General features: G+C 45.5%; 1 protein-coding gene across 3 annotated transcripts in view; it reads right to left on the reverse strand.

Annotated features, from left to right (window-relative positions):
• The window catches only part of ME3 (malic enzyme 3), a 185722-nt gene that overhangs the window by 94623 nt on the left and 63995 nt on the right, over positions 1-27104 (reverse strand). For 2 of the 3 annotated variants that reach the window (XM_037042907.1, XM_037042908.1), the window contains exon 3: positions 2098-2231. In XM_037042907.1, the coding sequence (XP_036898802.1) occupies positions 2098-2231 (134 nt within the window). Of the gene's footprint in view, positions 1-2097; positions 2232-7317; positions 7346-27104 lie in introns of those variants that run through there. The other variant, XM_037042909.1, reaches the window with a different exon arrangement.

Consider the following 27104-nt stretch of genomic DNA (forward strand, 5'->3'; position numbering starts at 1 on the left):
TTTATGCTTAGAATAGCCAGGATCTCAACTCATTCCCAGTATAATAATGCCTTAACCTGTAGGCACACATCTCTTCCCCGTTCTCTAGTCAGTGATATCAAGTTGTCAACCTGATATATCAGTCGTAGTGGGATTATTTACACCAGGAAAACTGGCAAATACTCTAAATCAGGGCTTCCACACGCCCTGCCCCTGAGCCAGTTATTAAACATTTACCCTGCCCTTATCCAAAAGAAGCTGGGAGCCTCCTTAGCATTCCCCAAGCACCTGCTGCCATGAGGGACCCCGGGAAAGAGGGGGTCAGAGTAGTCAACAGAGCATGCGCAGCAAGCCCTCTGGAGCTCCCAGGATCAGACACATTCCCGCCCCCAGCCTGGCATGTCTCCCCAGGCATACAAATGATATCCGTCTAGCTGGAAAGAACTGGGGAGAAAAGGATTTTTGACTTTAATTTTTATAGTTTAATATCTCAGGAAAGAAGACTTCACTTTGGACCTTAGTTCTTCTTTGTAAATTTAACAAGCAAAGGAGGTTCAGATTGTTCAAAGTTAGGCACATCTCAGGCTGTTACTTGGATCCTTGTGTACTTTCTGGTTTGCTCCTTGGGGTGACATGGCTCGACCCAGTCTGAGTGGGTGAACAAAGGAAGAGGACACTTGGCCTGTGTTGCAGCATGGCCTTGGGGTTACTGTGAGTATCATCCACTGAGTTTAGTGCTTCAGGAGTAGAGGGGATTACCCACTACTGCTTAGAAGCAATGGATGGTGTGGAGGGAGCATAGGAAGATGGGTGCAGGATGGCCCCGACAAGCTGCTGAGCTCTGCTCCTAGGGGGATGGCCACATCAAAGTCTTGGCCATTGAGCTCTACCGAGAAGTAGGGGGAACCCGATCTGCTCCCTAGACTTCTGTTGGAGCCCACGGCAAGGTGATATGTATATTGAATAAGCTCTTACATAGTACCTACTATGTGCCAGGCACTGTTCTAAGCACATCACAAATGCTAATACATTTAACCCTCATTACAACCTTTTGAGTTAGGCACTGCTGATTGTACAGAGGGGGAATGACCCAGAAAGGCTGAGTAACTTTCACTGTTTAGAGCTAGAATGAAGCCCTGGCTGGGGTAGCTCGGTGGACTGAGCATCGGCCTGCAAACTGGAAGGTCACCTCTTTGATTCCTGGCCTGGGGCCAGTTAGAGGTGTGCAAGAGGCAACCAATTGGTGTTTCTCTCATGCATTGATTTTTTTCACTTCCTTTCTTTCTCCTTCCCTTTTCCTCTCTCTAAAAATAAATAAATAAAATATTTAAAAAACAGAGGTAGAACGATGATTTCAATTTGTTCTGTTATTAGAGTCCAGTCTTGGAGCGACTAAGATCTGACGCCTCTTAGCTGTGGCATGGCCGAGATGTTAAAAGCAGACTCTGGAGCCAGTTACCTGCCAGTTACATGACTTTGCTGTGTGACCTGGGGGGGTCACCACCTTCTTTAGTAAAGCTGACCCTTTCCTTCCCACTTGGCTCTTCAAGTCTATGTCCCCACTGGGGAGAAACCAAGAGGGGCGGCAGGATTATTAACTGCCCCCCTTTATATGAGCCTCCCCTTTATATGAGCCACATGACATTCAGGTGCTTCCCAAAGTATCCCTGCCTATTTTCTCTCTTCTCTACCATGCTCCCCGTGTTCCAGGAACCTGGGCCATGGGCCACTTCTTTAACACACCTGTCCCTACATCTTTACCCCACTCTTTCCTCTGAGTGAAACGCCACCCGTGAACCCACTGCTGTCTGCTTAAGTCCCATCGGTGGTGCTCTGGGGCTGACCCAGGCTCCACCACTTCCCAGAGGTCCTCCCAGGTTTCACTGATTGGAATTCACTTTCTTTTCCCAGTCCTCCCAGCACCTGCCAACTGCCTCAGTCATAACAAGCCCTGTCCCTCAGGGAGATCAGCACCCCTTTGGAAGGCAGGGCTGGGTTTGGGATTTCTTGGAAAGGCTCTTAGCCTCTCCCAGCTGGAGAGTATACGGGATATAGTCTGCGGGCCACAGGAAACTGAGCCCAGGGCTCAGGCAGAGAGAGTAGCCTTCAGGCACTGACTTGTCCAGGTCACTCTGCTGCCGCTCGTAGTATCGCATGATCCGGAGGAGCTGGATGTCCTGGCTCAGGAAGCAGGGCGGGATTAGGCCGTGGATTCCGAGCTGTATCCTTTCTTCAAGTGTAAAGGCCATGCCCTGGGGAGAGCAGGAAAGAAATACACGCACATGAATGGAAAGCAAGGAACAGAGCAGGGTCCATCCACAGGCAGGCAAAGTCCCTGTGACTCAACAGGCAGGCTTTGGACTCAGACCCCACCCCTGCCCTTCAAGCAGCCCAGAGTCTCTGCTGGTTACTTCGACTCTTTGGAGCTGCAGCTTCCTCCTGGAAAAATGGGGGAAATACCTACCCTGTCAGGTTTCTGGCTTGTTTTTACTTTTGCTGTTTTAAATCTATTTTTTAACACTTAACATTTATAGAAAAATTGATAAGATAGTATGGAGAATTGCCTTAGATGCCCCTCACCCAGTTTCCCCTATTATTAATATTTACATAAGTATGGTACATTGATTAGAGTTAATGGAGCAATAGTGACACATTATTATCATTAAGTAAACTGCATGGTTTATTCAGATTACCTTGGTTTTCACCTGAAGTCCTTTTTTGTCCCAGGGCCCACATCACATTGTGTTGCCTTGTCTCCCTAGGCCCTTCTTGACTTTGGCAGTGTCTCAGACTTTTCTTGTTTTGGGTGTCCTTGAGATTTATACCCCTTTCCTAGAATTTGTCTGATTTTTTTTCATGACTAGGCTGGGGATATGTGTGTGTGTATGTGTGTGTGTGTGTGTGTGTTTCTGGAGGAAGACCACAGAAGTAAAGTGTCATTTCCATGGTCCTAGATTAAGGGGCACACTATCAGCTTGATTTATTGGTCGCTTGGCTGAATTAGTGCCTGTCAGGTGTCTCCAATGTCAAGTTCGTCCTTTTTTTGAATTCTTCTACATGGGAGATTGGTCTCTTCTATCTTTTTCATTTATTTGTTTAATCATTTATTTATGCCATGGGTATTTATTTTATATTTGGGGTTATAACCCAACAGTGCTTTATTTATTTTCTTGCTGAAAATGCTTCATCCAGTTGGTCACTGGGAACTCTTTCTGTAGGTGCCAGGGTCCTGGACGCCTATAATTTCTTCTCATTCTTTTCCTTTTTTACTTCCTCCTTTTCTTTCTTTTCTTTTCTTCCCTCCCTCCCCTCCCTTCTGCCTTCTCTTCCTCCGTCCCTCCCATCTTCCTTCCTGCTGCTAAAGATGCTCCAGGCTCATGTTTTATGTTGCCTGCCCCAGTCCTAGATCGGCCATTTTCCCCAAAGGCCTGATTTCTTCTTTGGAGCACGGTGCGAGAAACCACGCTCTGGGCTCTACTTATTCCTTGTGCTTCTTACTACTGAGGTTTCATTGTTTCTAGCCCCTCACAGCCGACAGCAAGAAAACAAATCTCTATTAAGCTGGACAAATTCATACTAATGCCTCTAACTCTAATCCATTACCACACGGATCATTCTGGCCTCTTCACGTTGCTAATCTGTAAATTCTCATGCTAACAGTGACAAACTTAGCCCCCGTGATTTGCTATCTGTTTACTTAATTATCCAACTCCAGCATACAGGGATAGCAGTACCAAAATTGTTAACCTGTACCACAGTGGGAGACAGCTCCATCCACTAGCCTGCCTTGCTTATGTGCGGTTCCTTTTGTCTTTAGTCTTACAAACTCCACTCATTTTCAAAGTGGCTCAGGTGAGCCCTTTTCCTTTCACCGCCTTCACTGAGGCTGCATCATACGTTTGTAATGCAGTTCGATTCTCTCGTCACAGTCTGCATTCTTTCCTGGGATCCTCCAACGTATTAAATGGTTTTTAAAAGTCTGGATACATTAAGGTCCATTCTTTGTACTGTAAAGTCTATGAGGGTTTTTTTTTTTTAAATCCTTGCCCAAGGATGTAGTGACTGATTCTAGAGATGGAAGGGGACAGAGACAGACAGGCAGGCAGACATTGAAGTGAGAGAAAAACATCTATTCATGCTTTCCATAGTGCCCCATCTGGGGATCAAACTCACAGTCTAGGAATACCCTGGCTAGAAGTCAAACCCACAACCTTTTGGTGTATAGGAAGATGCTTGAACTAACCAAGGCACCTGGCCATGACTCTATGAATTTCGACAAGTGCATTATATCACGTATCCTTCACTATGGTACTATACAAAAAATGTTTCACTGCTTTAAAAATCTCATGTACTTTACCTATCTCTCTTTCCTTCCTATCCTGGCACCTCTGGCAAATAATGGGGTTTGTGTCTTTTGTTTGTTTGTTTTCCTTACTGTCTCTACAGTTTTGCCTTTTCCAGAATGTCCTACAATTGGAATCATATAGCCTAGCTTCTTTCATTTGACAATAGCACATAAGGTGAAGGATAGTCTCTTCAAGAGATGGTGCTGGGACAACTGGATTTCCACAAGCAAAAAAAAATAAAGATGGGCCCTGACTCACATTAAATACAAAAATTAGCTTGAAATTAATCAATGACCGAACTATAAGAGCTACAATCATGAAACTCCTAGGAGGAAACATAGGGGTAAATCTTCAAGACCTCGGATTTGGTAAAGCATTCTTAGATATGACTCTACAAGAACCAGCTATTGTACAAAGGAAAAATTCGATAAATCTATTTTATCTAAAAACTTTTGTGCATAAAAGGACACTATCAAGAAAGTAAAAAAAAACATACAGAAAAGGAGACAATATTTGGAAATCATATATTTGGTAAGGGTTTAATATCCAGAAACTACAAATAATTGCTGCAACTCAACGCAAGAGAAACCACCCGGTTACAAACAGGCAATGACTTGAATAAACACTTCTCCAAAGAAGATGCACAAATGGCCACTAGCACATGAAAAAGCGCTCAGTGTCATTAGTCATTCAGGAAATGCAAATCAAAGCTACAATGCAAATCAAAGCTACCTTTTCACACCTCCTAGGATGCCTGTGATTGAGAAACGACCCCCAGCAAATCACAAGTGTTGGTGGTGATGTGGAGGGATTGAAGCCCCGGTACATTGATGGTAGAAATGTAAAGTGTTACAGCCTCTATGTAAAAACATTGTAGTAGTTCCTCAAAAAGCTAAATAGAGACTTACCATATGAGCCCAGCAATCCTACTCCTAGGCATACACCCCAAGGAACTGAAAGCAAGGGCTTGAACAGATACTTGGATGTCAACATTCATTGCAACATTATTCACCTCAGCGAAAAGGTGGAATCAACTCAGGTGTCCTCCAACATATGACTGGATAAAGAAAACATATATGTGCAATGAAAAGAAAATTAAAGATTTTATTTATTAATGTTTAGACAGAGGAGAAGGGAGAGAGAAAGAGAGGGCAAGTAACATCAGTGTGTGGTTGCCTCTCATGAACCCCCTACTGGGACCTGGCCCACAACCCAGGCATGTGCCCTGACTGGGAATAGAAATAGCAAGACTTTGATTCACAGGCTGGTGCTCAATCCACTGAGCCACACCAGCCGGGGCTGTACTATGAAAATTTATTCAAACATCAAAAAGGAATGAAGTTCTGTTACATGGTATTACATAGATGAACCCTGAAATATTATGCTAAATAAAATGAACCAGATATGAAAGGACAAATACTGTATGATTCAACTTACATAAAATAACTAGAATAGGTAAAGAGACAGAGAGTAGGTTAGAGATTACTAAAGCCTGGGGGCGGGAGGACTGGCGAGTTATTGCTTAATGGCAACAGGGTTCCTGTTTGGGATGATGAAAAAGCTTTGGACATGGATGGTGGTGATGGCTACGCAACACTGAATGGACTTAATGCCACTTAATTATACACTTAAAATGGTCAAAATGGAAAACTTTATTATACATACTTTACTACAACCTAAAAAATGTAATAATGTATTTAGTGCTCAAAACCACTGAATTATACACTTTAAATGGGTGAATTGTGTGGTATGTAAATTATAGCTCAATAAAACTGTCTTGAAAGAATCCTCTGCATGTTCTGAATACAAGTCCTGTATCAGACGTGTGCTCGGTAAATATTTCTCTGAGTATGTGGCTTGTCTCTTTAGTCTCTCACCAGTGTCTTTCACAGAACTGCATTTTTTGGTTTGGGCACTGGCAGGAACGGTGGGGAATAAATAGGATGTCATGGAATCTGCTTCTCGGCCCAGGTTAAGTCCTATGGGGACAGTGTCTGCTGGTAGCAGCTGCAGGAACTGTCCTCATAAGGGACCCTGCGAGACTTGGGGACATAAGCTGCCCCAACTTCATCCCAAAATAATAAGGTGCAACCCACGGTGAAGAGAGAGTCCATTTCTGTGTAGAACTCAGGCTGGCTCTGCAGAACCGAAGGCTGGTCCGACCCTGCCTCAGCTTCCTCCACTTTCTCACAGAGAGCCCTGGTGACAGGCCCTGGGGACGGAGGTGGTGTGGCGAACCCCTGCGTGGCTCCATGGCTGTGGACATCAATGAGGAAGGGACCTCAGTCCTCATGGGGGCACTGTGCAGGGGGCTGAGAACAGTTTTTAACTGACCAACCAATGAACTAACTCAATGAGCGCTGTTCATATGACTTCCACTGTATTCAAGGCCAATGACACTTGAGGCAACTCTGGTTAATGAGCCCCCAGTAATCTGAGGTTCTCCTGGAAGTGAGGAAGGGAGTGTGGGTCATAAGTGAGGCCTAGATTGTGCTGGTGGGGAATCGAGCTTCCTGCAGAATCCTCAGGAGGGGGATGCTTGAGAAGGGAGGGAGCATGAGAGCGCCCCCTCATTGTTCCACCAGCTGAAAACGATCTCATCTCCAATTATCACAAGCTCTTGTACAGGGAGTTACATAATGGCAAGGAGAGCAAGCCCACGCATTGCTCATCCCCACCGCAGGGCCATTGCTATGGTCGGCTCTAGGGAAGGGCATCAGACGAGTATCCAATTTCACTCTACCTTCCTTACACCCTCGCCGTGGGAGGTTTTACATCCTCCATTGTACAGATGAAAAGGGAGGTTAGCTAACGCTCCTGAAATTGCAAAGTTATTCCCCGTATTTTATTGTTTCTTAAATCGGGGTGCTAGTTATTTACTAATTAACAAGTACACTTGGTGTGGTCACTCTTTTTCCTGGAGGTAAGTGGCAGAACCGAGATTTGATCACCGGCTGCATTCCTGCCACCGCGATCCGTGCCCTGCCAGGACCTTGGTGAGATGGACCTCAGAAAGTGTGGGTTGGGATGGTGAGGAAGGAGTGGGAAAGAAGAGAGATGGAGGGAGAAAAAAGTGAATAAAAGTGAGGGTCCTTGGCTACTCCCAACTTCCTCTTTGTTTTGTGACTTGGGGGGGTCTCTAAAACTTTGCATACTAGGCTCCTCTTGTGTTTTGTGAACCAATAATGGTGACTCGGCTTAAGGACATCCCAGAGGACTGTTCCTCTTCTTGGAAAGACTCTGGAACTGTGAGAAAGACCTGTCCTGTTCGAAAGTCTGACTCACGGAGACTGTGCAAAGTGCTCTCCACGTGTAACGGCCCGGCCCTTTTCTTCATCAAAGCCCAAAGTCACCAGTTCTTACGCCCCCGGCTCGGGCCACCAGGTTGGAAACATGGTGCAATGAAGTCTTTGATCTTGTTGCAGAAAATCGTCTCACCCTGGACACTGGGCATTGTCACCGACACCACTAGGCAGGCGACTGTCACTGTGTACTGGCTTGGTGAAGACTGTGACCCCGTCCCCTTGGCCCTGGGGCTCCCAGGGAGGCCTAGGAATTTAATAATGACATCATCTTTGCTCATGGCTACTGTGCCTTTTAATAGCCATCACTGCTCTCTACAATGCTAAGTGTTTCTCTTGGCCTGCTGCCACCAACTTCTTTTGTATTTGAGGAAAAAGCATGAGCATTTAGCAACTAGTAATTTCAGGGATTAAAAAAAAATACTGCAATACTAGCAGCTTCTTTGCATCCTGAAGCTAATGTCAAGGCTACTTTGGATTTACCTGTTTGTAAAACAGCAGTGTGGGCACTGGAGCTTAACCATGGCCCGCAAAACGGCACGGAAAGATTCAGTAGGGTGTGAGGGGAAAGTGTTAGAACTTACACTGCGAAAGAAAAAAACTTTGCTCATGGACACTCAGGCTCTTGGTCTGTATGTCAGAGAGCCCTAATTCCCATCGGTGTACCAGAGTCCTGAGGCGAAAGGAGGGTCTGTGCAACACGCAGGAGTTGAGAGTGGGGTCCTAATTCAGTCTCACCAGGCTGTGAAATTACACTTTCTGTGGGCCTGGTTGCATGGTTGTGGATTATATTATCTACTTTTTTTATTTTTAACTTTTTAAATTTATTTTTCAGTTGCGTATAGTTGGTATACAATCTTACGATGGTCACATTAGTTTCAGGTGTACAATATAGTTGAATCACTACTCAACATTTTCACACTGTACCTTACAATGTAATCACCACACCAGTTCTAGTTAATTATCAGCCACCATGTAAATGCATCACACTATTATTGATTATATTCCGCTTTCCTTCTGGAAAACACTAATTCAAGTAGATATATGCACCCCTTACATTTATTGCAGCAATACTTACAATAGCTAAAATGTGGGAGCAACCTAGGTGTCCATTGGAAGATGAATGAAGATGTGGTACATACGTACAATGGAGTATTATGCAACAACTAAAAAAAGAATGAAATCTTGCTGTTTACAACAACATTGATGGATCTGGAGGGCATTACGCTAAGTGAAACAAGTCAGGCAGAGGAAGTCAATATGGTTTCACTTATATGTGGAATCTAAAAACAAACAAAACAAACAAAACAAAAACAGGCTCAGATATTATCTAGTTTTAACAAAGGTCACAAAGCAGGACAAGTGGCTTTGGAAAAACGGCTAATTCTCTTAGTTATACTTCAACCTCATACTCTAGTGATATTCACAGCACACTGGTAGTGACCTGCCAGTTGTTTCTCTTTTGGAAATGTTTTAATTGTTACGAACCAAGTCTCTGACCACTCCCCCAGCCAAATGTCCCTCTCAGCCAGCTCTGGCTTCCCCCAGAGACCCAACATCTAATGCACAGGTGGCAAACACCAGGTCCTTGGGCTGAATCTGGTCCTCTACCTTGTGTTATCCAGCCTAGAACCTTGTTTCTACCCTGTGGCAGCGCCGAGCTCCTTACCCCTAGTTAAGGGGTAGTTACATTTATACAGTCCTAGAGTTACATTCAGCCCTTTGAAGGCAACCATGAGTCTGATGGGGCCCCCCGGTGAAAATGAGTTTGACATCCCTGACCTAATGGGTTAATATCTGGCAAAGTGGATGGCCTCAAGACCCTCCTCCTGCATGAAGGGCTGGGACTGTTTCAATTGTTTCAATGCTGTACTACTGTTCATCTTTCAACTGTCACCCCTCACTTACCCTCTTTCATGGCCTTCTCTGAATGACCATCTCTGATCCAGCCACTGAACTCTACTAGCAGGTTGAGCATTGCCCAAGTTCCCACCTCAAAGCTTACTGACATTAGAGAGAAGATATTTGAATAGATCCCACCACCAAGTGGCAAGGCTCAGAGGCAGGAAGTCCACCAGGCCGAGCCCCTGTCCCAGACACCCACTGTTCAGAGACCCAGGTTTCCTAGCGCCCTGTTCCTTATGACTAAGCTTTGCTGCGGTCCTTGATGATGCCTCTGGATCCACAGCCCTGTGGCACACCTGACAGTATCTTCTCACTCACTCACAAGTATTTGTGAGTTCCTGCTGTGTGCCAGGCCTACCGCATTAGGCACCGGAAGGTCCCTGAATGGAATAGGAGCTGGTTACCACCTTCATGAGCCTACTGGACAAGATATGCGGATTAGCATATAAAGGTGATCCTGGGCCTCTGCTTTAGACAAGCCACTTCTCCAACCGATAAAATGGAGTGCTGCTCACTTCACATGCCATGGGATGAAAAGAAATAATGCATGTGAAACGCTCAGCACAGGTACTGTCACGTGGGAAGTACTCAACGACCATCAGCTGTTCTCATTACAGTCACTGGTTGTGATCATGGGTGAGGAGGCACGAGAGAGCTCACTAGCAGATGTCGGAGAGAAGCCCTGAAGGGTGGTCAGGAGCTGGAAGGGGTGGTGGGAACAGAGTGAAATAACATCGCCACATCAAGTGTAACTGCTGGTCTGTGGCTGTGCAAGGCTCCTGCCTCTGCAGCCCCGTGCATTCTCTGCACGCCCACGCACACTCTTCTGGCTGCTATGCTGGGACTTACATCAATACTCCCCACCTACCACACTCTGAGCACTTCCCCCCACCATCTTCCAGTCTACAGTCAAGGCCCCTCCAAGACACCCTGTTCCACAGTGTCATCAAATTTAGCACATGAGATGCATTTTCTGTTTGATTTCTTGAGCATTCATCACTAGGTGGTAAACTCGGGGTAGTGGAAATCAGACACTTGGAAGCTGCTAACACAGGGTTGCAGCACAATGATATTAACATCAGTAATAATGGCAACCCTACTTCTTAATGAGCACCCCTTGGGCTGGGCCAGGCACTGAGACAGGCACATTGTACTTGCCACCTCTAATCCTTACAGCAACCCTGAGTTAATCATCCTATGATTATTACCCCCTTTTATGGACTGGGAAACTGAGGCCAGAGGGTTAAGGCATGTGCCCAAGCTCACAGCAAGTTGATGGAAGAAGAAGTAGAACCCAGGTTCATACGCTTCCAAAATGCATACTTTTTCCTCTGAGCTAATCGATTGTTCTTGAGGGTTAACATATTAAACAGGTTGCTGACTGAGCTGGCTTTTATTTGGTTAGAGATAAAGTTATTCTGCTTCTCCAAACAGAGCTGATTACCCTAATGGTTCAGCCACTGCTGAGTGATCCTCCGTATTAGTGCCAGGTCAGTCAGCCCATTGCAAACAGGTGTGCTTTTACCTCTGCGGTTATGCACATGGTCCATGACACGTAGCCACGTAGCCATGCTTCCTCTGACTAGCATCATTACTGGACAGATTAATAGACACAAACGCAAGTAAAGGTTTTCTGCTCCACCATCGTTAACACCATGCTCTGAGCTGACTGGTAATGCTGTAAACAGCCCTCTCCATCCATCAGCTGCAACGACAGAGAGTAGTCATAGCTGGGACAGAGCTGGGAGCAATCAGCTCCGAAACTGCACGATTAAAGCTGATTAGCTGCTAGGGGACCGGAAGGCATTTCCTGCTCCTTTTGCACAGTACTTCATGAGTCTGGGATTTTTATAAGTTAGAGTGACGTGGACTCCGGTTGGAGACAGGAAGTGGGATTACTGTGGCTGCTGTTCTCTCACTGAACCCCAGGTTTATGAGGGCCCCTGAGCACACTCCTGCAATGGATAAATGGGGACCTTGAAAACACAAGTCTTAGCAGACACAGACCTGAGAACGACCTTCCTTCCAGACATACTTTGGTGATCAGGTGCAAAATTACAGACCCAGAAACACATCGTAAATTTCTGAGATGGGAGTAGCTGACACATGCTCATTACTGTCCAGAACTAACCTTAAACCAGATTTGGAGTCAAAGACTGGGCTTTGGCACTGTGGGCTACAAAATACGGAGGTTGCCTCTGGTCTTTCCATCTATGGTGCACACAGACACTCTCGTTCTAGTGGGAGACATGGTTCAATTTTCCTCTCAGGGCAGGTGACTGGGACATGGAGGTACTGCACTCACACTGCTAGTATGGGGGAGTAAGAAGGAGACTGGAAGATGAAATTCTACATTGGTTCATCCACTTTTGGGCTGTGTGGTTCTGGGGAAGTTACTTCACCTCTCTGAGTCTGCTGCCTTCACCTGGTGGTTGTCAATCAAATAAGAATGGACATTGAGATTTCACTGTAAATTCAAAGGTATAGAATAAAGTTCTCGCAGTCTTATATCCCTCTAGGTTGAGGACTACGTGCAGTTTAGCAATTGTACTTTATAGTATTGATTTCCTTTAGTCTTTTTTCCCTTCAAGATAACATATTTCTTGGGGGCAGAAACTGTGTCTAAATGAACTATGTGCCCCTTTTTCTTAGTACATCTTGCCTATTTTTACTACTTTATTGCTTCTAAAATGGTCTCATATGTTTTCTGTCATTTGATCCTAGACAGGGCTTGTGTCCCCATTTATAGAAGAGGAAATTGAGACTCAGATGGGTCCATGACATACTGAGGGCATGTGGCTAGTGCGTGCTACTTAAAACCATGTGGGAATAATGCCTATTTCAATTTCTCTGCTGTTTTCTGAAAAGCTGCTGGGTAAGGACCAACATGGAAGAGAAATGAAGGAATCTTCTCCCGAAATACTTGGTAACTCTAGGATTTTGTCCTAACCGAACAAGAGAACAGAGGTGGATAGTTGGAAGACTGATGAGTCATTCTCTTGGCAAAATTCCCTGTGGTGGTTTGAATTCTTCATGACCCTCTCTTCCCAAGAGACTATTATTTAAAAGTTAAATAATATTGTTCTTGGCACCGTGAAGGCCTTCTGTTCAGCTGAACCTCAATAGGGTAATGATGGAGGAAGGTGATGGGCAGGGAAGCTGCTGAGGACAAGGGAGTACCTCTTCCTTCCTCCAACAACACAACAGCTCTTTGATGGGCTCAGCCTGGGAGGACTGGGTCAAAAAGTGAACTATGACCATGAGGGATAAAACAAACAGACATGTTTGGGAAGGTGTCTGAATAGGAATTGTACGTGCATGCCTGGTGCGTGCAGATCAGTGGGTGGGGGTACCGGAGCTGGATGTGAGACTAACTAAGGACAAGTTCATTCTGCAGGGCAATTATCCAGGAGATCACTGTTAATCTGTCCCAGCCATGATGTTAACCAAATCCTCCTTCTCCTGGGTCTTGACCTCAGCTCTGCCACCTGATCATGTGAACCAGGAAAAAGGTCATTTTAACCTGGAGACAGAATGACCGATGTGGCACATGGGAGAAAAGAATAACCAATCTGTTCCTCTGCCCTGACATCAGGAAACAGAAGTTCTAGGTTCAGAGTCACTTTGGACTTATTTTATGACCACTATTTATACTTCACTGTTTTTTTTTTAGGTTTTATAAAGCAGTTTTATTCCGTTTGTTTTTGGGTTTTCTTTTTTTGACAATTTACTCCAAATAAAAAGAATGCCCTTATGACATTGGTTCCCAAACTTTGCTAGCTATTAGAAACACATAGGGAGTGAATAAATAAATGCCGATCACCTGGGGGTGGAAGCCTGGATGAGTTTTTAAAGGTCCATAATTGATTACAAGATACAGCAGAGTTTAAGAATCACTGCCCTATGAAGGAGGCTGTGAAAGTGTTGTGCCTGTTTTGTAGACACTAATGCTCAGGCTAAGAGAGTTTAATAATCTGTCTAAAATTAAGGCCCTAGCAAGTTGCAGAAATGGGACTAGAACCTGGAATTCCATTTCAAATTGTTGGTTCATTAGTTCATTTACGTAATCACTCATTTAATAAGTATGTTTTGAGAACCATCTGTGTACCAGCCACTGGACATACACTGAGAGACCAAATACATATGGCCCCTGCCTCCATGAAGTATCGGTCCAGTGATGTTTTCATTCAAACCAGTGTCCTTTGCATTCCTCTATATTTTGTAATTATGCATGCTAGTTGAGTGCCTGGCAGGCTGAGGTGCTCAGCAAAATAACACCAGTGGTGTTTTTGCTGGAGTTCAGGTGTGCGGGGCAGAGTTGCCCCATGAGAAGCCACAGAGGAGCGAGATCAGGCTTTGGAGTTGCTGGCCCTGGATTCGAATTGTGACTCTGCCCTCATCAGCTGTGTGGTCCTGGACAACTTCCTTAACTTCTCTGATCCTCGGTTTCCTCATCCATCCATGAAGATAGTAATACCCTTTTCAAAAGGTTGCCATAAGAACTGAAGCCCCCCGAGTGGTGTGCCCAGATGGTGGCTGGCACACCTGAGGCACTCAGTGAGCACAGCTGGGTCAGGTCCTTACCGGATGGAGGTACCGTGGAGAACACAAGGATTCATGAGCCTCGTGTTCCTGAGTCATGCAGCTGCCTAGAGTGTCCTTAGAATTTCTCATTCTGCTTATTCTTCCTTCTCTAACTTCTATCCTTTATCCATTCTATTCATCTTCCTTGTTACCCAAGGTTTGGACACTATTTACTTGGAACTTGGAGGTAAGTGACCCTCAAATTTTAACTGTCAATGAAGACCTAGTGCAAATCTAAAACTAATGAGAGAAACTCAAAGGGGACTGGTCTGAAAGGTCAAGTACTAGGAATGCTTTTTGAATGGTATTTCCATTTTTAAATTTGATTTACTGGTATATTAAAAAAGAAAATGTAGACCCTCAAACTATGTGAGTTTCTCTCTTCACAAGTGCTTAGTTTCTATAATCAACATTAAATTGTTTCTTTATTCCTTCCTGAGATAAAATCTAATTCAGGTACTTAATGAATTTGGGTGTCTCCTAAAATTTTTCTCATTTCATAAACATGATTAGCTCTGTGATCTATACATGTCGGAACTAGATGTACTTAATCAAATAGCTCTTTTCTGTCAATGATTTTCTGAAAGGTCACTGGAATTCCTGCACATGTGGCTTGGCTGTTCTAACTCTAATTGTGTCTTCCCTGAAGGAAGTGATGTTGACATTCACAGAGAACTGCACGGTGACCTCTCCCCCACGTCTCAAAATAAATGACTCCAGGCCTAAGGCTGTATTTAGTGGCATTTAGCTACTAAGCTCTTCTAAGCCTATATCCTTTGATAAAGTCAATATTTAAAATCTTTTTTAAATGACCTACTAGCAGTTTGCTCTCAATTAATGTTGATTAACTAAATATATCATTGGCTAATTGATTGGGTCATTATTGAATAGTCTGCAAACTTTTCTTTTACAGTTGAATAGTTAATTTGGAGATTAGTCTATGTATTATAACTTACCTTAAATTAATAAAGATAGTAGTACTATTTCTTTAGTGCCTACTAAGGAGCAGGCTTGTGGTAGGTGCAAATGAACCAATGTGTTATTTTAATCTTATCCTTCCACACCATCCATCTGAAGTCAAATATTGGCCCATGATGATATCGTTAACAAGTTGTAGAGTTGACGTATGAACCCAGGTCTGCATGCTGCTGAAATCCATACTCCGAACCGATATTCTGCGCACATTGTTTTGCATTGCTTTCTTTGTTGTGATTTTGAACACTCTCCAGTCATCTTTGTCAGCCTCGTTAAAGACAAGATATGATCAGTCTACTGAAGGGCGTGTTTCCTGGCTGGCTTTAGGTTACTTTACCCCAGCCTTTTACTTTAACATCTTTTGTAGAAGGGAGAGGGAGAAGCATGCGGCAACATCCAGTGTTCTTTCCCCAAAGCTGGGGAAATGACAAGGGCTGGGAATAGAAGTGAAATATTCTCACCAGGAGAATAAAACAAGGCAGTGTTTGTCAAACTCAGTTAAAGTCTGGCTGTGACATCAATGTAATAGGGAGAGGCCAACATTTTAAAAGATAAGATAGACTTGAGTAGAAAATATGAGTCTGCATCACATGAGTAAGGGTAAGTGCATTTTGCTAAACTGTTGCTCAATTGCCTATATGAATGTGTGCCCACATGTAATGTGTATTTAGGTATAGTGTCTTGTGATGTAAAGTGTAATTTTAACTGCAGGTTGTGGTTAAATTTTTCGAGAAACACTTTTAGCGTAGGATAATGATTATGAGTGATAGGGTCAGAATGCCAGTTTGGATCCCAGCTCTGACTCTGGGCATATCACCCAACTTCTCAGTTTCAGGTTCCTCCTCTGTAAAACGTGACGACAACAGCGCTCACTTCATAATGCATGTTATGTGCAACAGGGCGTGTGGTGCTTAGTAGGGACTCACTAGCTAAAGGTCAGCTGTTGTTATATTCAGTAAAGCAGTTGGGGTGATGAGTTGGTGGCAAGCAAGAGCAATATTTTGTATGTCCCCAGAATCATTTTAATTCCAGATGCATATGTCTATCTGCTCCCTGGGCCTCCCCCACCTACATGTCACAGAGGCCTGTCAAAACACCACGTGCCCCAAACCAAACTCATCTCCTTGCCAAACCTCCCTCCTACCTTCCCTACTCAACAATGGTGCCATGCTTTAGCCCAGTAGAAACTTCATAAGGTCCTGGATTCCTCACAACTCAACTCAAATATGCAGTCATTGCTAAGCCCAGTTGATTTTTTAACTGCTGAATAATTCTAATCGCTTCCTATTACCCATTTTCTTCATCCACATTGTTCTGTTCTCTTTGATACCAAAACATCCCTGGTCTGCTAATAAACCAAAGGTTCTGCAATCGCTAGACACTAGTTTTAACCACTCCCTCCCCGCATTCGCATTATCTTGCTCCTGGAACACACCTTTGAGAAGTTCTGGGAGACTGACATTTCCCCAAATTTGATCATTTCACTTCCTAACGTAAAACGTCATCAAAGCCCACTAAGCTTTTCATAAGATGCACATCATTTTTGGCTTCATCTCCTGCCAACCTCCCCAGGAAGCCTTCAGCACAGCAAACTCCTTTCCATTCCCAGCAGAAGCAGGTGTTTTCATGCCTCTGAAAGTGCACGTGCTGGTGCCTCTGCTGAGAATGCCCTTCTATGCCTGTCTGCTGATTCGTCTAGTGCACTGAAAGATGAAAAGGTCACCGACTTAAACCTCCAGTTAAGTACTCGGATTCTCAAAATCCAGTGCACATCAGGGGCGCCTGGGTCTCTGGCTTAAAAGTCAAGTTCTGGGTCTCTACCTGTAAACGTTGGTCACAGCAGAGCTGGAACTTTTCAAGGGCACTCCTGATGATTAGGAGAAACTGCATCATGGGAGAGAGAAAAGTTTTGCTGAAACTAACAGATTCACAGCACACAAATTCATGATTGTAGATACGTATCTTGTCTTTGGGAAATGTCTCAACAGAAATTCAATGAGCAGAATTTCCTAAGGAGGGGTATGGGTGGATGCTGACTTATTAGTAAAGGTGTATTTCTGTTTTTAAAAGATTTTATTCATTTATTTATTTTTAGAGAGAGGGGAAGTTAGGGAGAAGGCGAGGGAGAGAAACATCAATGTCTGAAGAAACATTGATCGGTTGCCTCTCGCAAGTGACCTCTCACACACCCAAGCCAGGGACCCGGCCTACTGTCCAGGCATGTGCCCGGACTGGGAATGGAACCGGTGACCTTTTGGTCTGCAAGATGATGTCCAGCCCACTGATCCACACCAATCAGAGTAAGAAATATCTCTTTCAATGAGCAGCAATGATATGAAGGAAAAATATTGCTATTTAAAGTAATTTAATGTATTATATTGAATATAATTATTTATTCATGTTACTGCCCCCAAATATGAAGAGCTCATCCTACCAAAGCACAACGATGGTACTAATCGCATCCACGGGGACAGCGAGGTCTCTCGCTGTCCCTGGTGGAATCCCTTGACGAGAGTCCTGGCACTGGGTAAGTGCATGACAGAGAAAGTCAGCTACCACGCCTATGGAGAAGACAGAAGCTGAGCAGTCTCCACTGAGAGTGAAACAAAGAGATTTCTCTGCTATTCTCAGTAGTAAGGGGGAAGGAGGGGAGAAGAGAAGTTTTAAGTTAAGTAGCTGGGCTTTAGGGGCAGTTAAACCTTGATTAGAAGTCAAGATCAGAGATTGGCTTTTTGTAGGAAACAAATTTCTGAAACATTTTTATGTCTGAATGTTAATGCAAACCAGATAACCCAAGGCTTGAAATAAGGATCTAAGAATTCCTTTCTCACTGCTGTCTCTTTGGAGGTGTCTACCATCTGCCTCACCTCACTTTCTCAATCTAATCCTTCATTCGTTCATTCATTCAACTAGCGGTAGTGTGCAAGGTGCACAAATTTAGGCGCAAATGAAAGAGGGATGAGAAAGCCTAGCTCTCATATTCCCATAGAAGAGATGAACACAGATTCTATAAGACAAAATTATTTTCCTTACAAAGGTATAAAACAAGGTAATGTTACTCATTTGACAAAAATTTCTCGAGCACTTACCTTTGCTCAAGGCAGTGTGCTAGGGAGTGGGGATACAGCTGTGGAAAAAAGCTCACATTCCAGTAGGAAAGACAATTATTAAGTAATTACCCAAGTAATTACTTCATGGTAAGGAATGCTACAAAGCAGAGGATGCTATGAGAGTGTGGAAGGAACCGGGAGTCCTGATGTAGTTTCCCAAGGAGGGGGTAGGGGAAGGGGGTTAGGAGAGCCTTCCTCAAGGAAGCGACATTCAAGATAAGATAGGAAAGAAAAATAGAGTTAATTAGGCCAAGTGCCAGGGTGGGGTTGAGCGAGAAACATTAGGTGGAGAAGAAATGGCATGTTTAAAGCACAGGAACGGGAAGGAGCATAGGCAGGACCAAGACTGGGCTGCATGGGGGTGGCTTTGTAAGGACTTGGGTTTTCAGCCTCAGGGCAATGGGAACCCCCTGAAAGGCTTTAGACAGTAGGGATGTAATTCACTTGGTTATGTNTGATAAGGAACGCTACAAAGCAGAGGATGCTATGAGAGTGTGGAAGGAACCGGGAGTCCTGATGTAGTTTCCCAAGGAGGGGGTAGGGGAAGGGGGTTAGGAGAGCCTTCCTCAAGGAAGCGACATTCCAGATAAGATAGGAAAGAAAAATAGAGTTAATTAGGCCAAGTGCCAGGGTGGGGTTGAGCGAGAAACATTAGGTGGAGAAGAAATGGCATGTTTAAAGCGCAGGAACGGGAAGGAGCATAGGCAGGACCAAGACTGGGCTGCATGTGGGTGGCTTTGTAAGGACTTGGGTTTTCAGCCTCAGGGCAGCGGGAACCCCCCAAAAGGCTTTAGACAGTAGGGATGTAATTCACTTGGTTGTGTTTTTTCTTTTCCCCAAAAGTCCAGTTTGACTACGGTGAGAGGAATTTTTGAAGGGTAGTAAGAATGTGCTGATACATTAGGAGTTTCCTGCGATTCATACTTTCCTTTCTGCTCAAAACATACTGGCAGCTTGGGCTAGGATGGTAGAGGGGAGGTGGAGATAAGTAGAAGGATAAGAGGTATATGCACAGGAGGTAAGATGCACAGGACCTGGTGATACATGAGATTTGGGGACTGAATGGGAGAGGGGGGCGTCAAGGATCACTGCCATCCTAACTAAATGGTTGACTGATGGCATCACTGGGGTGTGACACTAAACAGTGAGGACCAGAATTTTTGTGGGGAGAGGATGGAATGAGGACTGCACCTCAAATTACGCTTTATACACATTGAGTCTGTTAGCCCTGGAGATATCCCTCTGAAGATGTCAGTGGGCAGTTGAATATCCATAAGTGTGGATCTTAGAGAGGGGGCTGGAGAAATAATTTGAAAATTGTTAGCAAAAACGTTACAGCTGAAGCTCTATGGAGAAAGTTTAGCGTGGGGAAAGGGTTCAGGTCTGAGCTTTGAGAAACTCCAGCATTACGTAAAGGCTAGATAAAGGAAGATGAGATAGTGGAGAATGAGAAGGGGAAGCTGAGAAAGGGAAGGAGAACCAGAAGATGGGTTGTTATAAGATGCCCGAGGAGTGTGATGGTTCAGGAGGAAGGAGTCATCGACACTGCTGAATTTCTCTGAAAGATCAAGCAATCTGAAGGCCTGAAAACTGTCCACTGGGCTCAGCGAAGTGGAGGGTGCCCGCCAGCCCGGGCATGTCTGCTACAGTTGGACCTGAGTGGTTTGAAGAGAGAGCAAAAGTTTGGAAAATATTAATAGCAAATGCACACAACTCTCCCAAGAAGTTAAGCTATAAAAGGGGAGTGGTTTAAGGTAGAGACTTGAGCATGTTTAGATGCTAATAGATGGTTGGTTCCTCAGGGAGGGAGAGAATGGGAGCCAGAGGCTAGGGGTGGGGGTGGGGGTTGGGCTACAGATGCAGGAGGCATCCTCTGCAGCTGTCACGGGAGGGAAGGAGGAGCAAACATGTGGAGACGCTGTGTGTTCACAGGCTCGATGGGGAAGTTACCTGCCGGGAATGAGGGTCAGAGATGTCAGGGCAGAGAAGTTTGAAAGGGAGGTTGTGGGGAATGTGAGAGCAAGGTGGTCACAGAAACGCAGGAGGTTTCTGGGCATTGATATGGGCTTCGGGTGAAGTTGGTGATCATAAACAATGATACACTTTTTCCTCTTTCATGCATGTTTTCCTGCACGTGGCTTGGCGGCCTGCCACAGGCCTGGAGAGAGCAACACTGGGTTTATTCAGGTTGTGAATGTCCTCAAAGGAGTGCAATAAAAAGACACAGGAACAAAAAGTTGAAAGGAAGAGTGGAAATGATGGACCATGGAATCCAAACTGGACTGGAATAGGTGAATGGATGGACATAGCTGACCAAGCAGCGTGTCTGGTCAAAGTGTGTTAGAATCACTGATTTCTGTGATTCTATGACTTCTATGAGTCACAGAGAGGAATTTCACACAATGCCAGAGCCCAGGGTGTGACTCCGGGAGCAGCTGAGGGGGGATGCAGAGGAAAAGTATTGTAGTTGGGAGAGGCCGGGATGTCGGAAGAGCCAGGCTTATTGATGCTAAAGTCATCCAAGATGACGGCAGGACAGGGGTGGAGGACGTCTGTCTGTAAGCTGGTGCCAAAGTCCTCAGTGAATGAAAGATGCTAAATGACAGTGATGAAAAGGAGAAAAGGTCAGTATCTCTAAATAGCACAACTCTTAGAAAAGGAGCAGAGAAGCAGATTTCGTTGATGGGAAGTTTATTTAAAAATAGAGGATGGGAGAGTTCTAAAAGTGGCCTTGCAGAATAAAAGAATACCTACCTATGTCCTGACTTGGAGGGCTCAGAAGTGTAAACAGAAACATAAGAGAGGTTTGGAAGAAGCAGTCGACTTATGGTGAGGTGGGATTTAGTTAGCAGATGGAGCTGGAGAGACTGTCCTAGAAGGGGCTGAAAATATAAGGGAAGGTCATTGTTCCTGAAATCCAAGTGGGATACGGGTGCGAATGAATGGCTGGGTCGGGGTCAAGGGCAACAAACACGAAAATTTGATAGAGAAACATATGGAAGTAAAGGAGGAGTTGCGAGCGTGAAGAAAGGGGCTAAGTGCTTGGGGTTACAAAGGAGGTGGAGGGGCAGGTTTGCAAAGGAGTCATGTTCAAGCTGACCTTAAGCAGAATTTCTGCTGATGGGCAAAGGCTGCCAGTTAGCCGGATCTGTAGCACAGAGAGGCAGAGGCCCCAGGAACATGCCACCAAGGGCCAGTGAAGCTTCACTGGGGCTGCTGGGCAGAGCAGTGGTGGGTGAGAGGCCAGAGGCCTGGACAGGCACGTGGCAGGTGGACGCAGGTCACGGAGGGCTTCAAGGATCAGATGAGGGGCCTTGTGGCGTAGGGAGCCCCGGTAGGCTCTTAAGTGGGGCCGAGGCATGGTCCCTGATAGTCTCTGTTCTAGAAAAGCGGGTCTCTGCCCGCACTGTCCTCTCTGTGCTGTGGCTCCCACTGTCCCTGCAGAGTTCAGCCTCAATTCTCTCGGGAAATGCCACCCACCCCCAAGCCTAACCCAAATCTTAGCCCCATAATAAAACCCCCATGACTACTCCAGTCTACACCTTCTTCCTTTTCCCCAAATGTTTTTATTCTTGAAACTAGAATCATACCCCCAAAAAAGGACAGTGGAAAAGGCCACTATTCACCATTTGTGTTAGCAAGCATCGTAAGACATAAAATTGTAGTTATGAGAGAGGAAACTGTCTCTCTCACCTAGAAGAAGGCAGGACAAATGTTGTTCCTAGAGCGTCAGAAAAAGATTCCTTCTCCTTTCTTTTTTATTTTTATTTTTTAAAAAAGGAGTGCCTTCACATTTAAGTATTAGAAATCATTCAGTTGGAAAGTCCTGGGTTAATAACGTCTCTGTGTGTGTGACCTTAGGCAAGGTGCCCAACTTCTCAGAAGCTCAATTTAGGAATCTGTGAAATGGGTTAACTACCAATTCCACTGGGCCAACAGAGGATCGTATAAGATCATTCGTGCATCCATGTGGCATATTTACTGTGTGTGCTACCACCTGCCAGGCACTGGGCTAAGAGTTGGACTAGGGCAGTGCACAAAAAGGCACAGTCCTTGCCTTCCTGGAGCCTGCAAAGCAGAAGGAGAGAGAATTACACAAATGATCTCACAGTAATTGCCAGCATAGTAATCTGGGGAGCCAGGCACTGAGCCCGGTGCATGGTTCAGAGTGCACCCTTAATACACATTAATTAGTTCCCTGTCTCTCCAAACTTCTTTCAAAGTAATATAACAAGGACTGTTTGCTAGTATATACTAATTACTTACTGCAGAAATTGTCAGGGCTCTCTGGGCTGCACAAATAGGGCACTGAGGAAACCATGGAGGGACTGAGTTCGTGTCCTCTCCAGGTTCCTAAGTCAAAGAAGACCCAGTCGAAAATGAGCACATCGAGTCACATGTCTCAACCTCAAAACCTTTGGTTCAGTAGTGCAGAAAGGGCAAAACACACCAAGCTACAGGGGGAGGCATTGTCCCAGAAGTCTGTCTGTGTGGAGGCAAAAATGGCAGCCTCAAATGAGGGCTGGCAATGTGGCTGCTGGGTGCCAGGGGCCCTGGCTCTCTCTACAGCCCCTCCATCCATGAAAATACAAAGGGTGGGAGAGGGCTCTTCCTCCACTAACGGGCTCAATTCATTTCTGGTGAAAGAAAGCTTGGGTTTGCTCATGAGTGACAACATTATTTAAAGGTCTCTGGGCACAAAGGCTTTCCCCAGTGGTCTAGGACAAAAGAATCAGGCTGCGGGGCCAGCCCTGCTTGTTGTGGGGCAGCAGCTGCTGGTCCTGAGCTTTGCAGAGAGATTCCTGCCCTGCCCTCCCTCACCTCCCAGGGCCTCCCTGCTCTGTGCCCGCAGCTCTGCTGGGGATAACGCTGAGCTGGGAAGCGAGCTGGGAGGCGTTCGTGGGTGGGGGCGCCTAGCAGCGAAGCCTCCCCTTTCTTCCTGGAGCAGCAGCTAGCAGCAGCGGGGGAGGGAATAAATATCACTGGCTTGGGCATTCAGGCAACTTTATTTTGGTCAGGGACTGGAAAATCATTTACCCTCTCTTTTCTCATTACCTCGCTGACACCTGCTCTAAAAATATTTGTCCTCTCTACAGCAAATGTTTGTTTATGTCTCTCCCCCCATTTAGACAATAAGGCTTTCTTATGGCAGGTACTGGATCTTCCGTGCTTTTACCTTAGTGTTTGGCTTGTAGTAGAAGTGTAATAAATGTTTGGAGAACGGGAGAGAGAGAAGGAGGCAGAGATGAACTATGAAGGAATGAACAAGTGAATGAATGAATGAACAGATGAATGAATCTTGGTCTCCAAGGTTGGGCAACTGCATTAGAAGTGCCGATCTGGGTTTTAGAGACTCACTGGGGTCCTCTGAGGTTCACTTCACAAAGGTGTCAAGTGGGGAGTGTTATAGGCATACAGAGCGCCTGTCTTGCTTCCTCCACTACAGTTCAACCCAGCTTTTATGATAGTCATCTGTCTTACACATTAGGCTTCTTTATTTCAGATTTTGTTTGAATAAAAGATTTCATGGCTAAGAGAACTGTTTGAAAATGTTTGGCTAGAGTTTTCCCCCTGTAGGTCTCTTCCACATGAAGTAGGTGTTCAGGAGACAGGTGCTAGGTGAGTGAATAGGTGAAGTTATGGGAGTCTCTCCATATCCTTGCTGGTGGTCCATGCTGTGGGATTGGCAACTTGTCTGATGATGTAATTGGCTGTGTTCTGTGATGGCTGTGTTCTGTGATGGGCAAGCACTTGTATCTTTTCTGCTTTGATCACTCTGGGAATATCTCCATCTTATTCTTGGGAGGTTGCAGGAGGAGCAACATGAATTAGGAAATTCACTTGCCAAGTGCCCACGGTGTGTTGACTCGGGCCAGAGCTCGGATGGTGGAGCTGCCGTGCCTGGCCTGCATGTGTCCTGGCTGTCCTTACATGTGTGCTGTCCCCTACCACACAAGATGGGGTGTGGGGACTCTGGAGGCAAGTGGTGTTTTTAGCCTCTATCTCCAGGTCTATTTTCTCATGTCTAATTTGAACGTAACTTACACTGCACTTCATAGCACTTCTGCTGACTGTCCCAAATGGGTGACTCAGCCCACAGAGGATGGATGTGCTGCTGTGCACGGGTTGGTCATGGACACTACCAAGGAAGGGTTCCTCATTTAAGCTTGAAAATTACATCATCGGACAAACTGACAATCCCACAGCATGGACCACCAGCAAGGACATGGAGAGACTCCCATAACTTCACCTGTTCACTCACCTAGCACCTGTCTCCTGAACACCTACTTCATGCGGAGCAGTGGAGGTACAGAAATGGGTAAGAGAAAGTTCTCCTGTTAAAGAGCTCACATCCTAGTGACAAAGTTTTTAAAAATGAAACAATTCAAGACATTAAGCACAGACACAGCGACGTGTCAAGTGCTATAGGGTTACAGAATAGGGAGGAAAGCCTCTCCCTGAGAGTCGGGAAGAACAGCAGGGAGGGCTTCCCAGAAGTGACATTTAAATTAGACCTTGACTTTGAACAGTTCTTCAAGCCTCGAAGTAGGAAAGTTCTTCAAGCAGGACAGGAAGGGAGCACCTGAGGGAAGAGGTGGAGATTTGGGTGCTAGACCCTATCAGGGAGGGGCTGAGAGGCAGGGGCAAGTTAGGCAGTTAGGTGAGAGGGAGAGGGTGACCAGATTGGAAGGGGCCCGCAAGTCAATTAGATTACACTGGAGGCACTGGGGAGCCAGTGGGGTTTGGGAGCACTGGCTCGGGTGGCACATTAGAGGTCTATTCTGTAGACCTTGGGGAAGGTAATCACGTGGGCAAGCACTGTCCAACGTCCACATTAAAGAGCCTGCTGGGGAGGGGTGGAGGCTGGAGATGGTGAGGCAGTGACAGGCTGTGACCACATCCACGGGAAGAAGGAAGATGCTGTCTCTTGCGGCACAACAGGGTGGAAGAGAAGGGAGAGCTTCAAGGCCCATGTCTGAGGGAGGAGAAGCGAGGCATGATGCCTCCTCGTGTACTGAGCTATGTGGGGAAGGTAGAAGATATACAGGCATTGGATATTTGAAGTCTGGGAGCCTGGGGCCAGCCCCCATTTCTGTCCTCAGCACTGCGTAGGCATCTGTGTGGGGTCCTCACCATCTCTGTGATGCTTCTTTTTTCCTGGGGTGATGATCCCCAACCCAAGCCTGGGAGGAACTGCTGACATCAGCCCTTGAGGTTTGCACCATGGCAAGTGATTGTTCAGTTCTGATTGTTCTATTCTGATTCTCTCCATGCCCTTTGTTATGCGTGGAATTATGTCCCGAGAAAGTCCTGTGTTGAAATCCTAATCCCCAGTACCTCATAATATGCCTGCATGTAGAGCTAGGGCTTTCAAAGAGATGATTAAGTTAAAGTGGGGTCATTGCCATGGATCTGAGCCCACTATGGCTGATGTCCTTAAAAAGAGGAGGTTAGGACACAGACAACACAGACAGAGACTGGACAAAGACGCAGAGGGAACACGGCCCTCTGCAAGCCTCTGAAAAAAGCAAATCTGTTGACACCTTGATCTTGGATTTCTAACCTTCAGAACTGTGAGGAAATAAGTTTCTGTTGTTTCAGCCACCCTGTTTGGGGTGTGTTGTTATGGCAACCCAAATAGACTAATATGCTTCCTATGAACAAAATCTTTCCTGCCCCAAGCCTGCCTGAACCCACCTGGGCAGGATAAGTGAGGGCTGGGAACTGGGACCATGTTCCCTTTTTAAAAATGTCTCGGGCCAGTCCAGCTTATTTTTGGGCCTAGTCCATTATTACAGCCCCAGGCACCATGACAACGAACAGGCATGTGAATCCAGGGAACTCAATCTCTTGGACAAGAATGGCACTGGGTTATTACCAGCGGTGGACTGCTGCTTTTGTCTACGGAGCCGGGCAATTGGTTCACAAAACTTGTAATGCCCAGCTATCAGCATGGGCTCAGAGCTGGTTTCATAAGTGTTGGGAGAGAGAATATACCACTTATACCACTTGAAAGAGTACTATAAAATGAAATCCATCTTCAAGAGGCAAAGGCTGCTGGAGATGTCTAGGAGTACTGCCCCAGCTGTGGTTACTTCATTACTATAACCACAGAGAAAGAAGTGTGAGGCCTGTGTCCTAGTGGGGCAGAGAGAGGGAATCTCATGGTAACCAATGGGAAGTCATGGTTTTCAGACAATTGCTGGATGTAGCTTGCTCACTCTCCACATCTGAGATAAGCCCTTTCCTTAAGGGTTCCCACTGAAACCAGTAACAAAGGAGCTTTTTACCCAACTCCTATCCCGGTTTGGAGATGTAGAGTTTCCTTTGTTTCTGGCTAGCAACAACAGAAAAGGTTAGAACAGAACTGCCTGGAATATCCAAGGAAGCCACCAAATTCAGCAAGAATTGCAGAATATACTGCCTAGGTGCTCCCATGGAAAGAGACCCTGAGAGGAGGGAGAGCACAGGATGTAGGAGCCAAAGAGCCCTGCATTTGAACCTTGGCACCAATGGTTACTTAAGTATGTGACCTTGGGCAATTTGTTTAATCTTCCTTTGGCCCCAGCTTCCTCCTCTATAAACCATGCATAATATAGACCCCTTTGCACAAGGTTTTTAGGCGGATTTAATGTGACTGTGTACAAAGCGGGAACAAAGAAGCTGCGGGGCGATGATAACAATGATGGGTTAGGCTCACGGCCAGGAAAATGACTCACTTCTATACCCCAGTGTTCCAGTTCACTGCTACTCTGACAAATTAACGCAGCAGATCAGCAATTCCTTAACCCTTCTTAACTCAAGCAGTAAAAGTTAGCAAGCACCTGCAAAATGCCAGGCATCTACTATTCAAACCACACACAGGTCCCCTTGTCCAGGAACTGACAAGGTCATTCCCAACC

The sequence above is a fragment of the Sturnira hondurensis genome, unplaced genomic scaffold (genome assembly GCF_014824575.4).
Source record: "Sturnira hondurensis isolate 20B ecotype Veracruz unplaced genomic scaffold, ASM1482457v3 Scaffold0003801, whole genome shotgun sequence".
Classification (NCBI taxonomy): Eukaryota; Metazoa; Chordata; class Mammalia; order Chiroptera; family Phyllostomidae; genus Sturnira; species Sturnira hondurensis.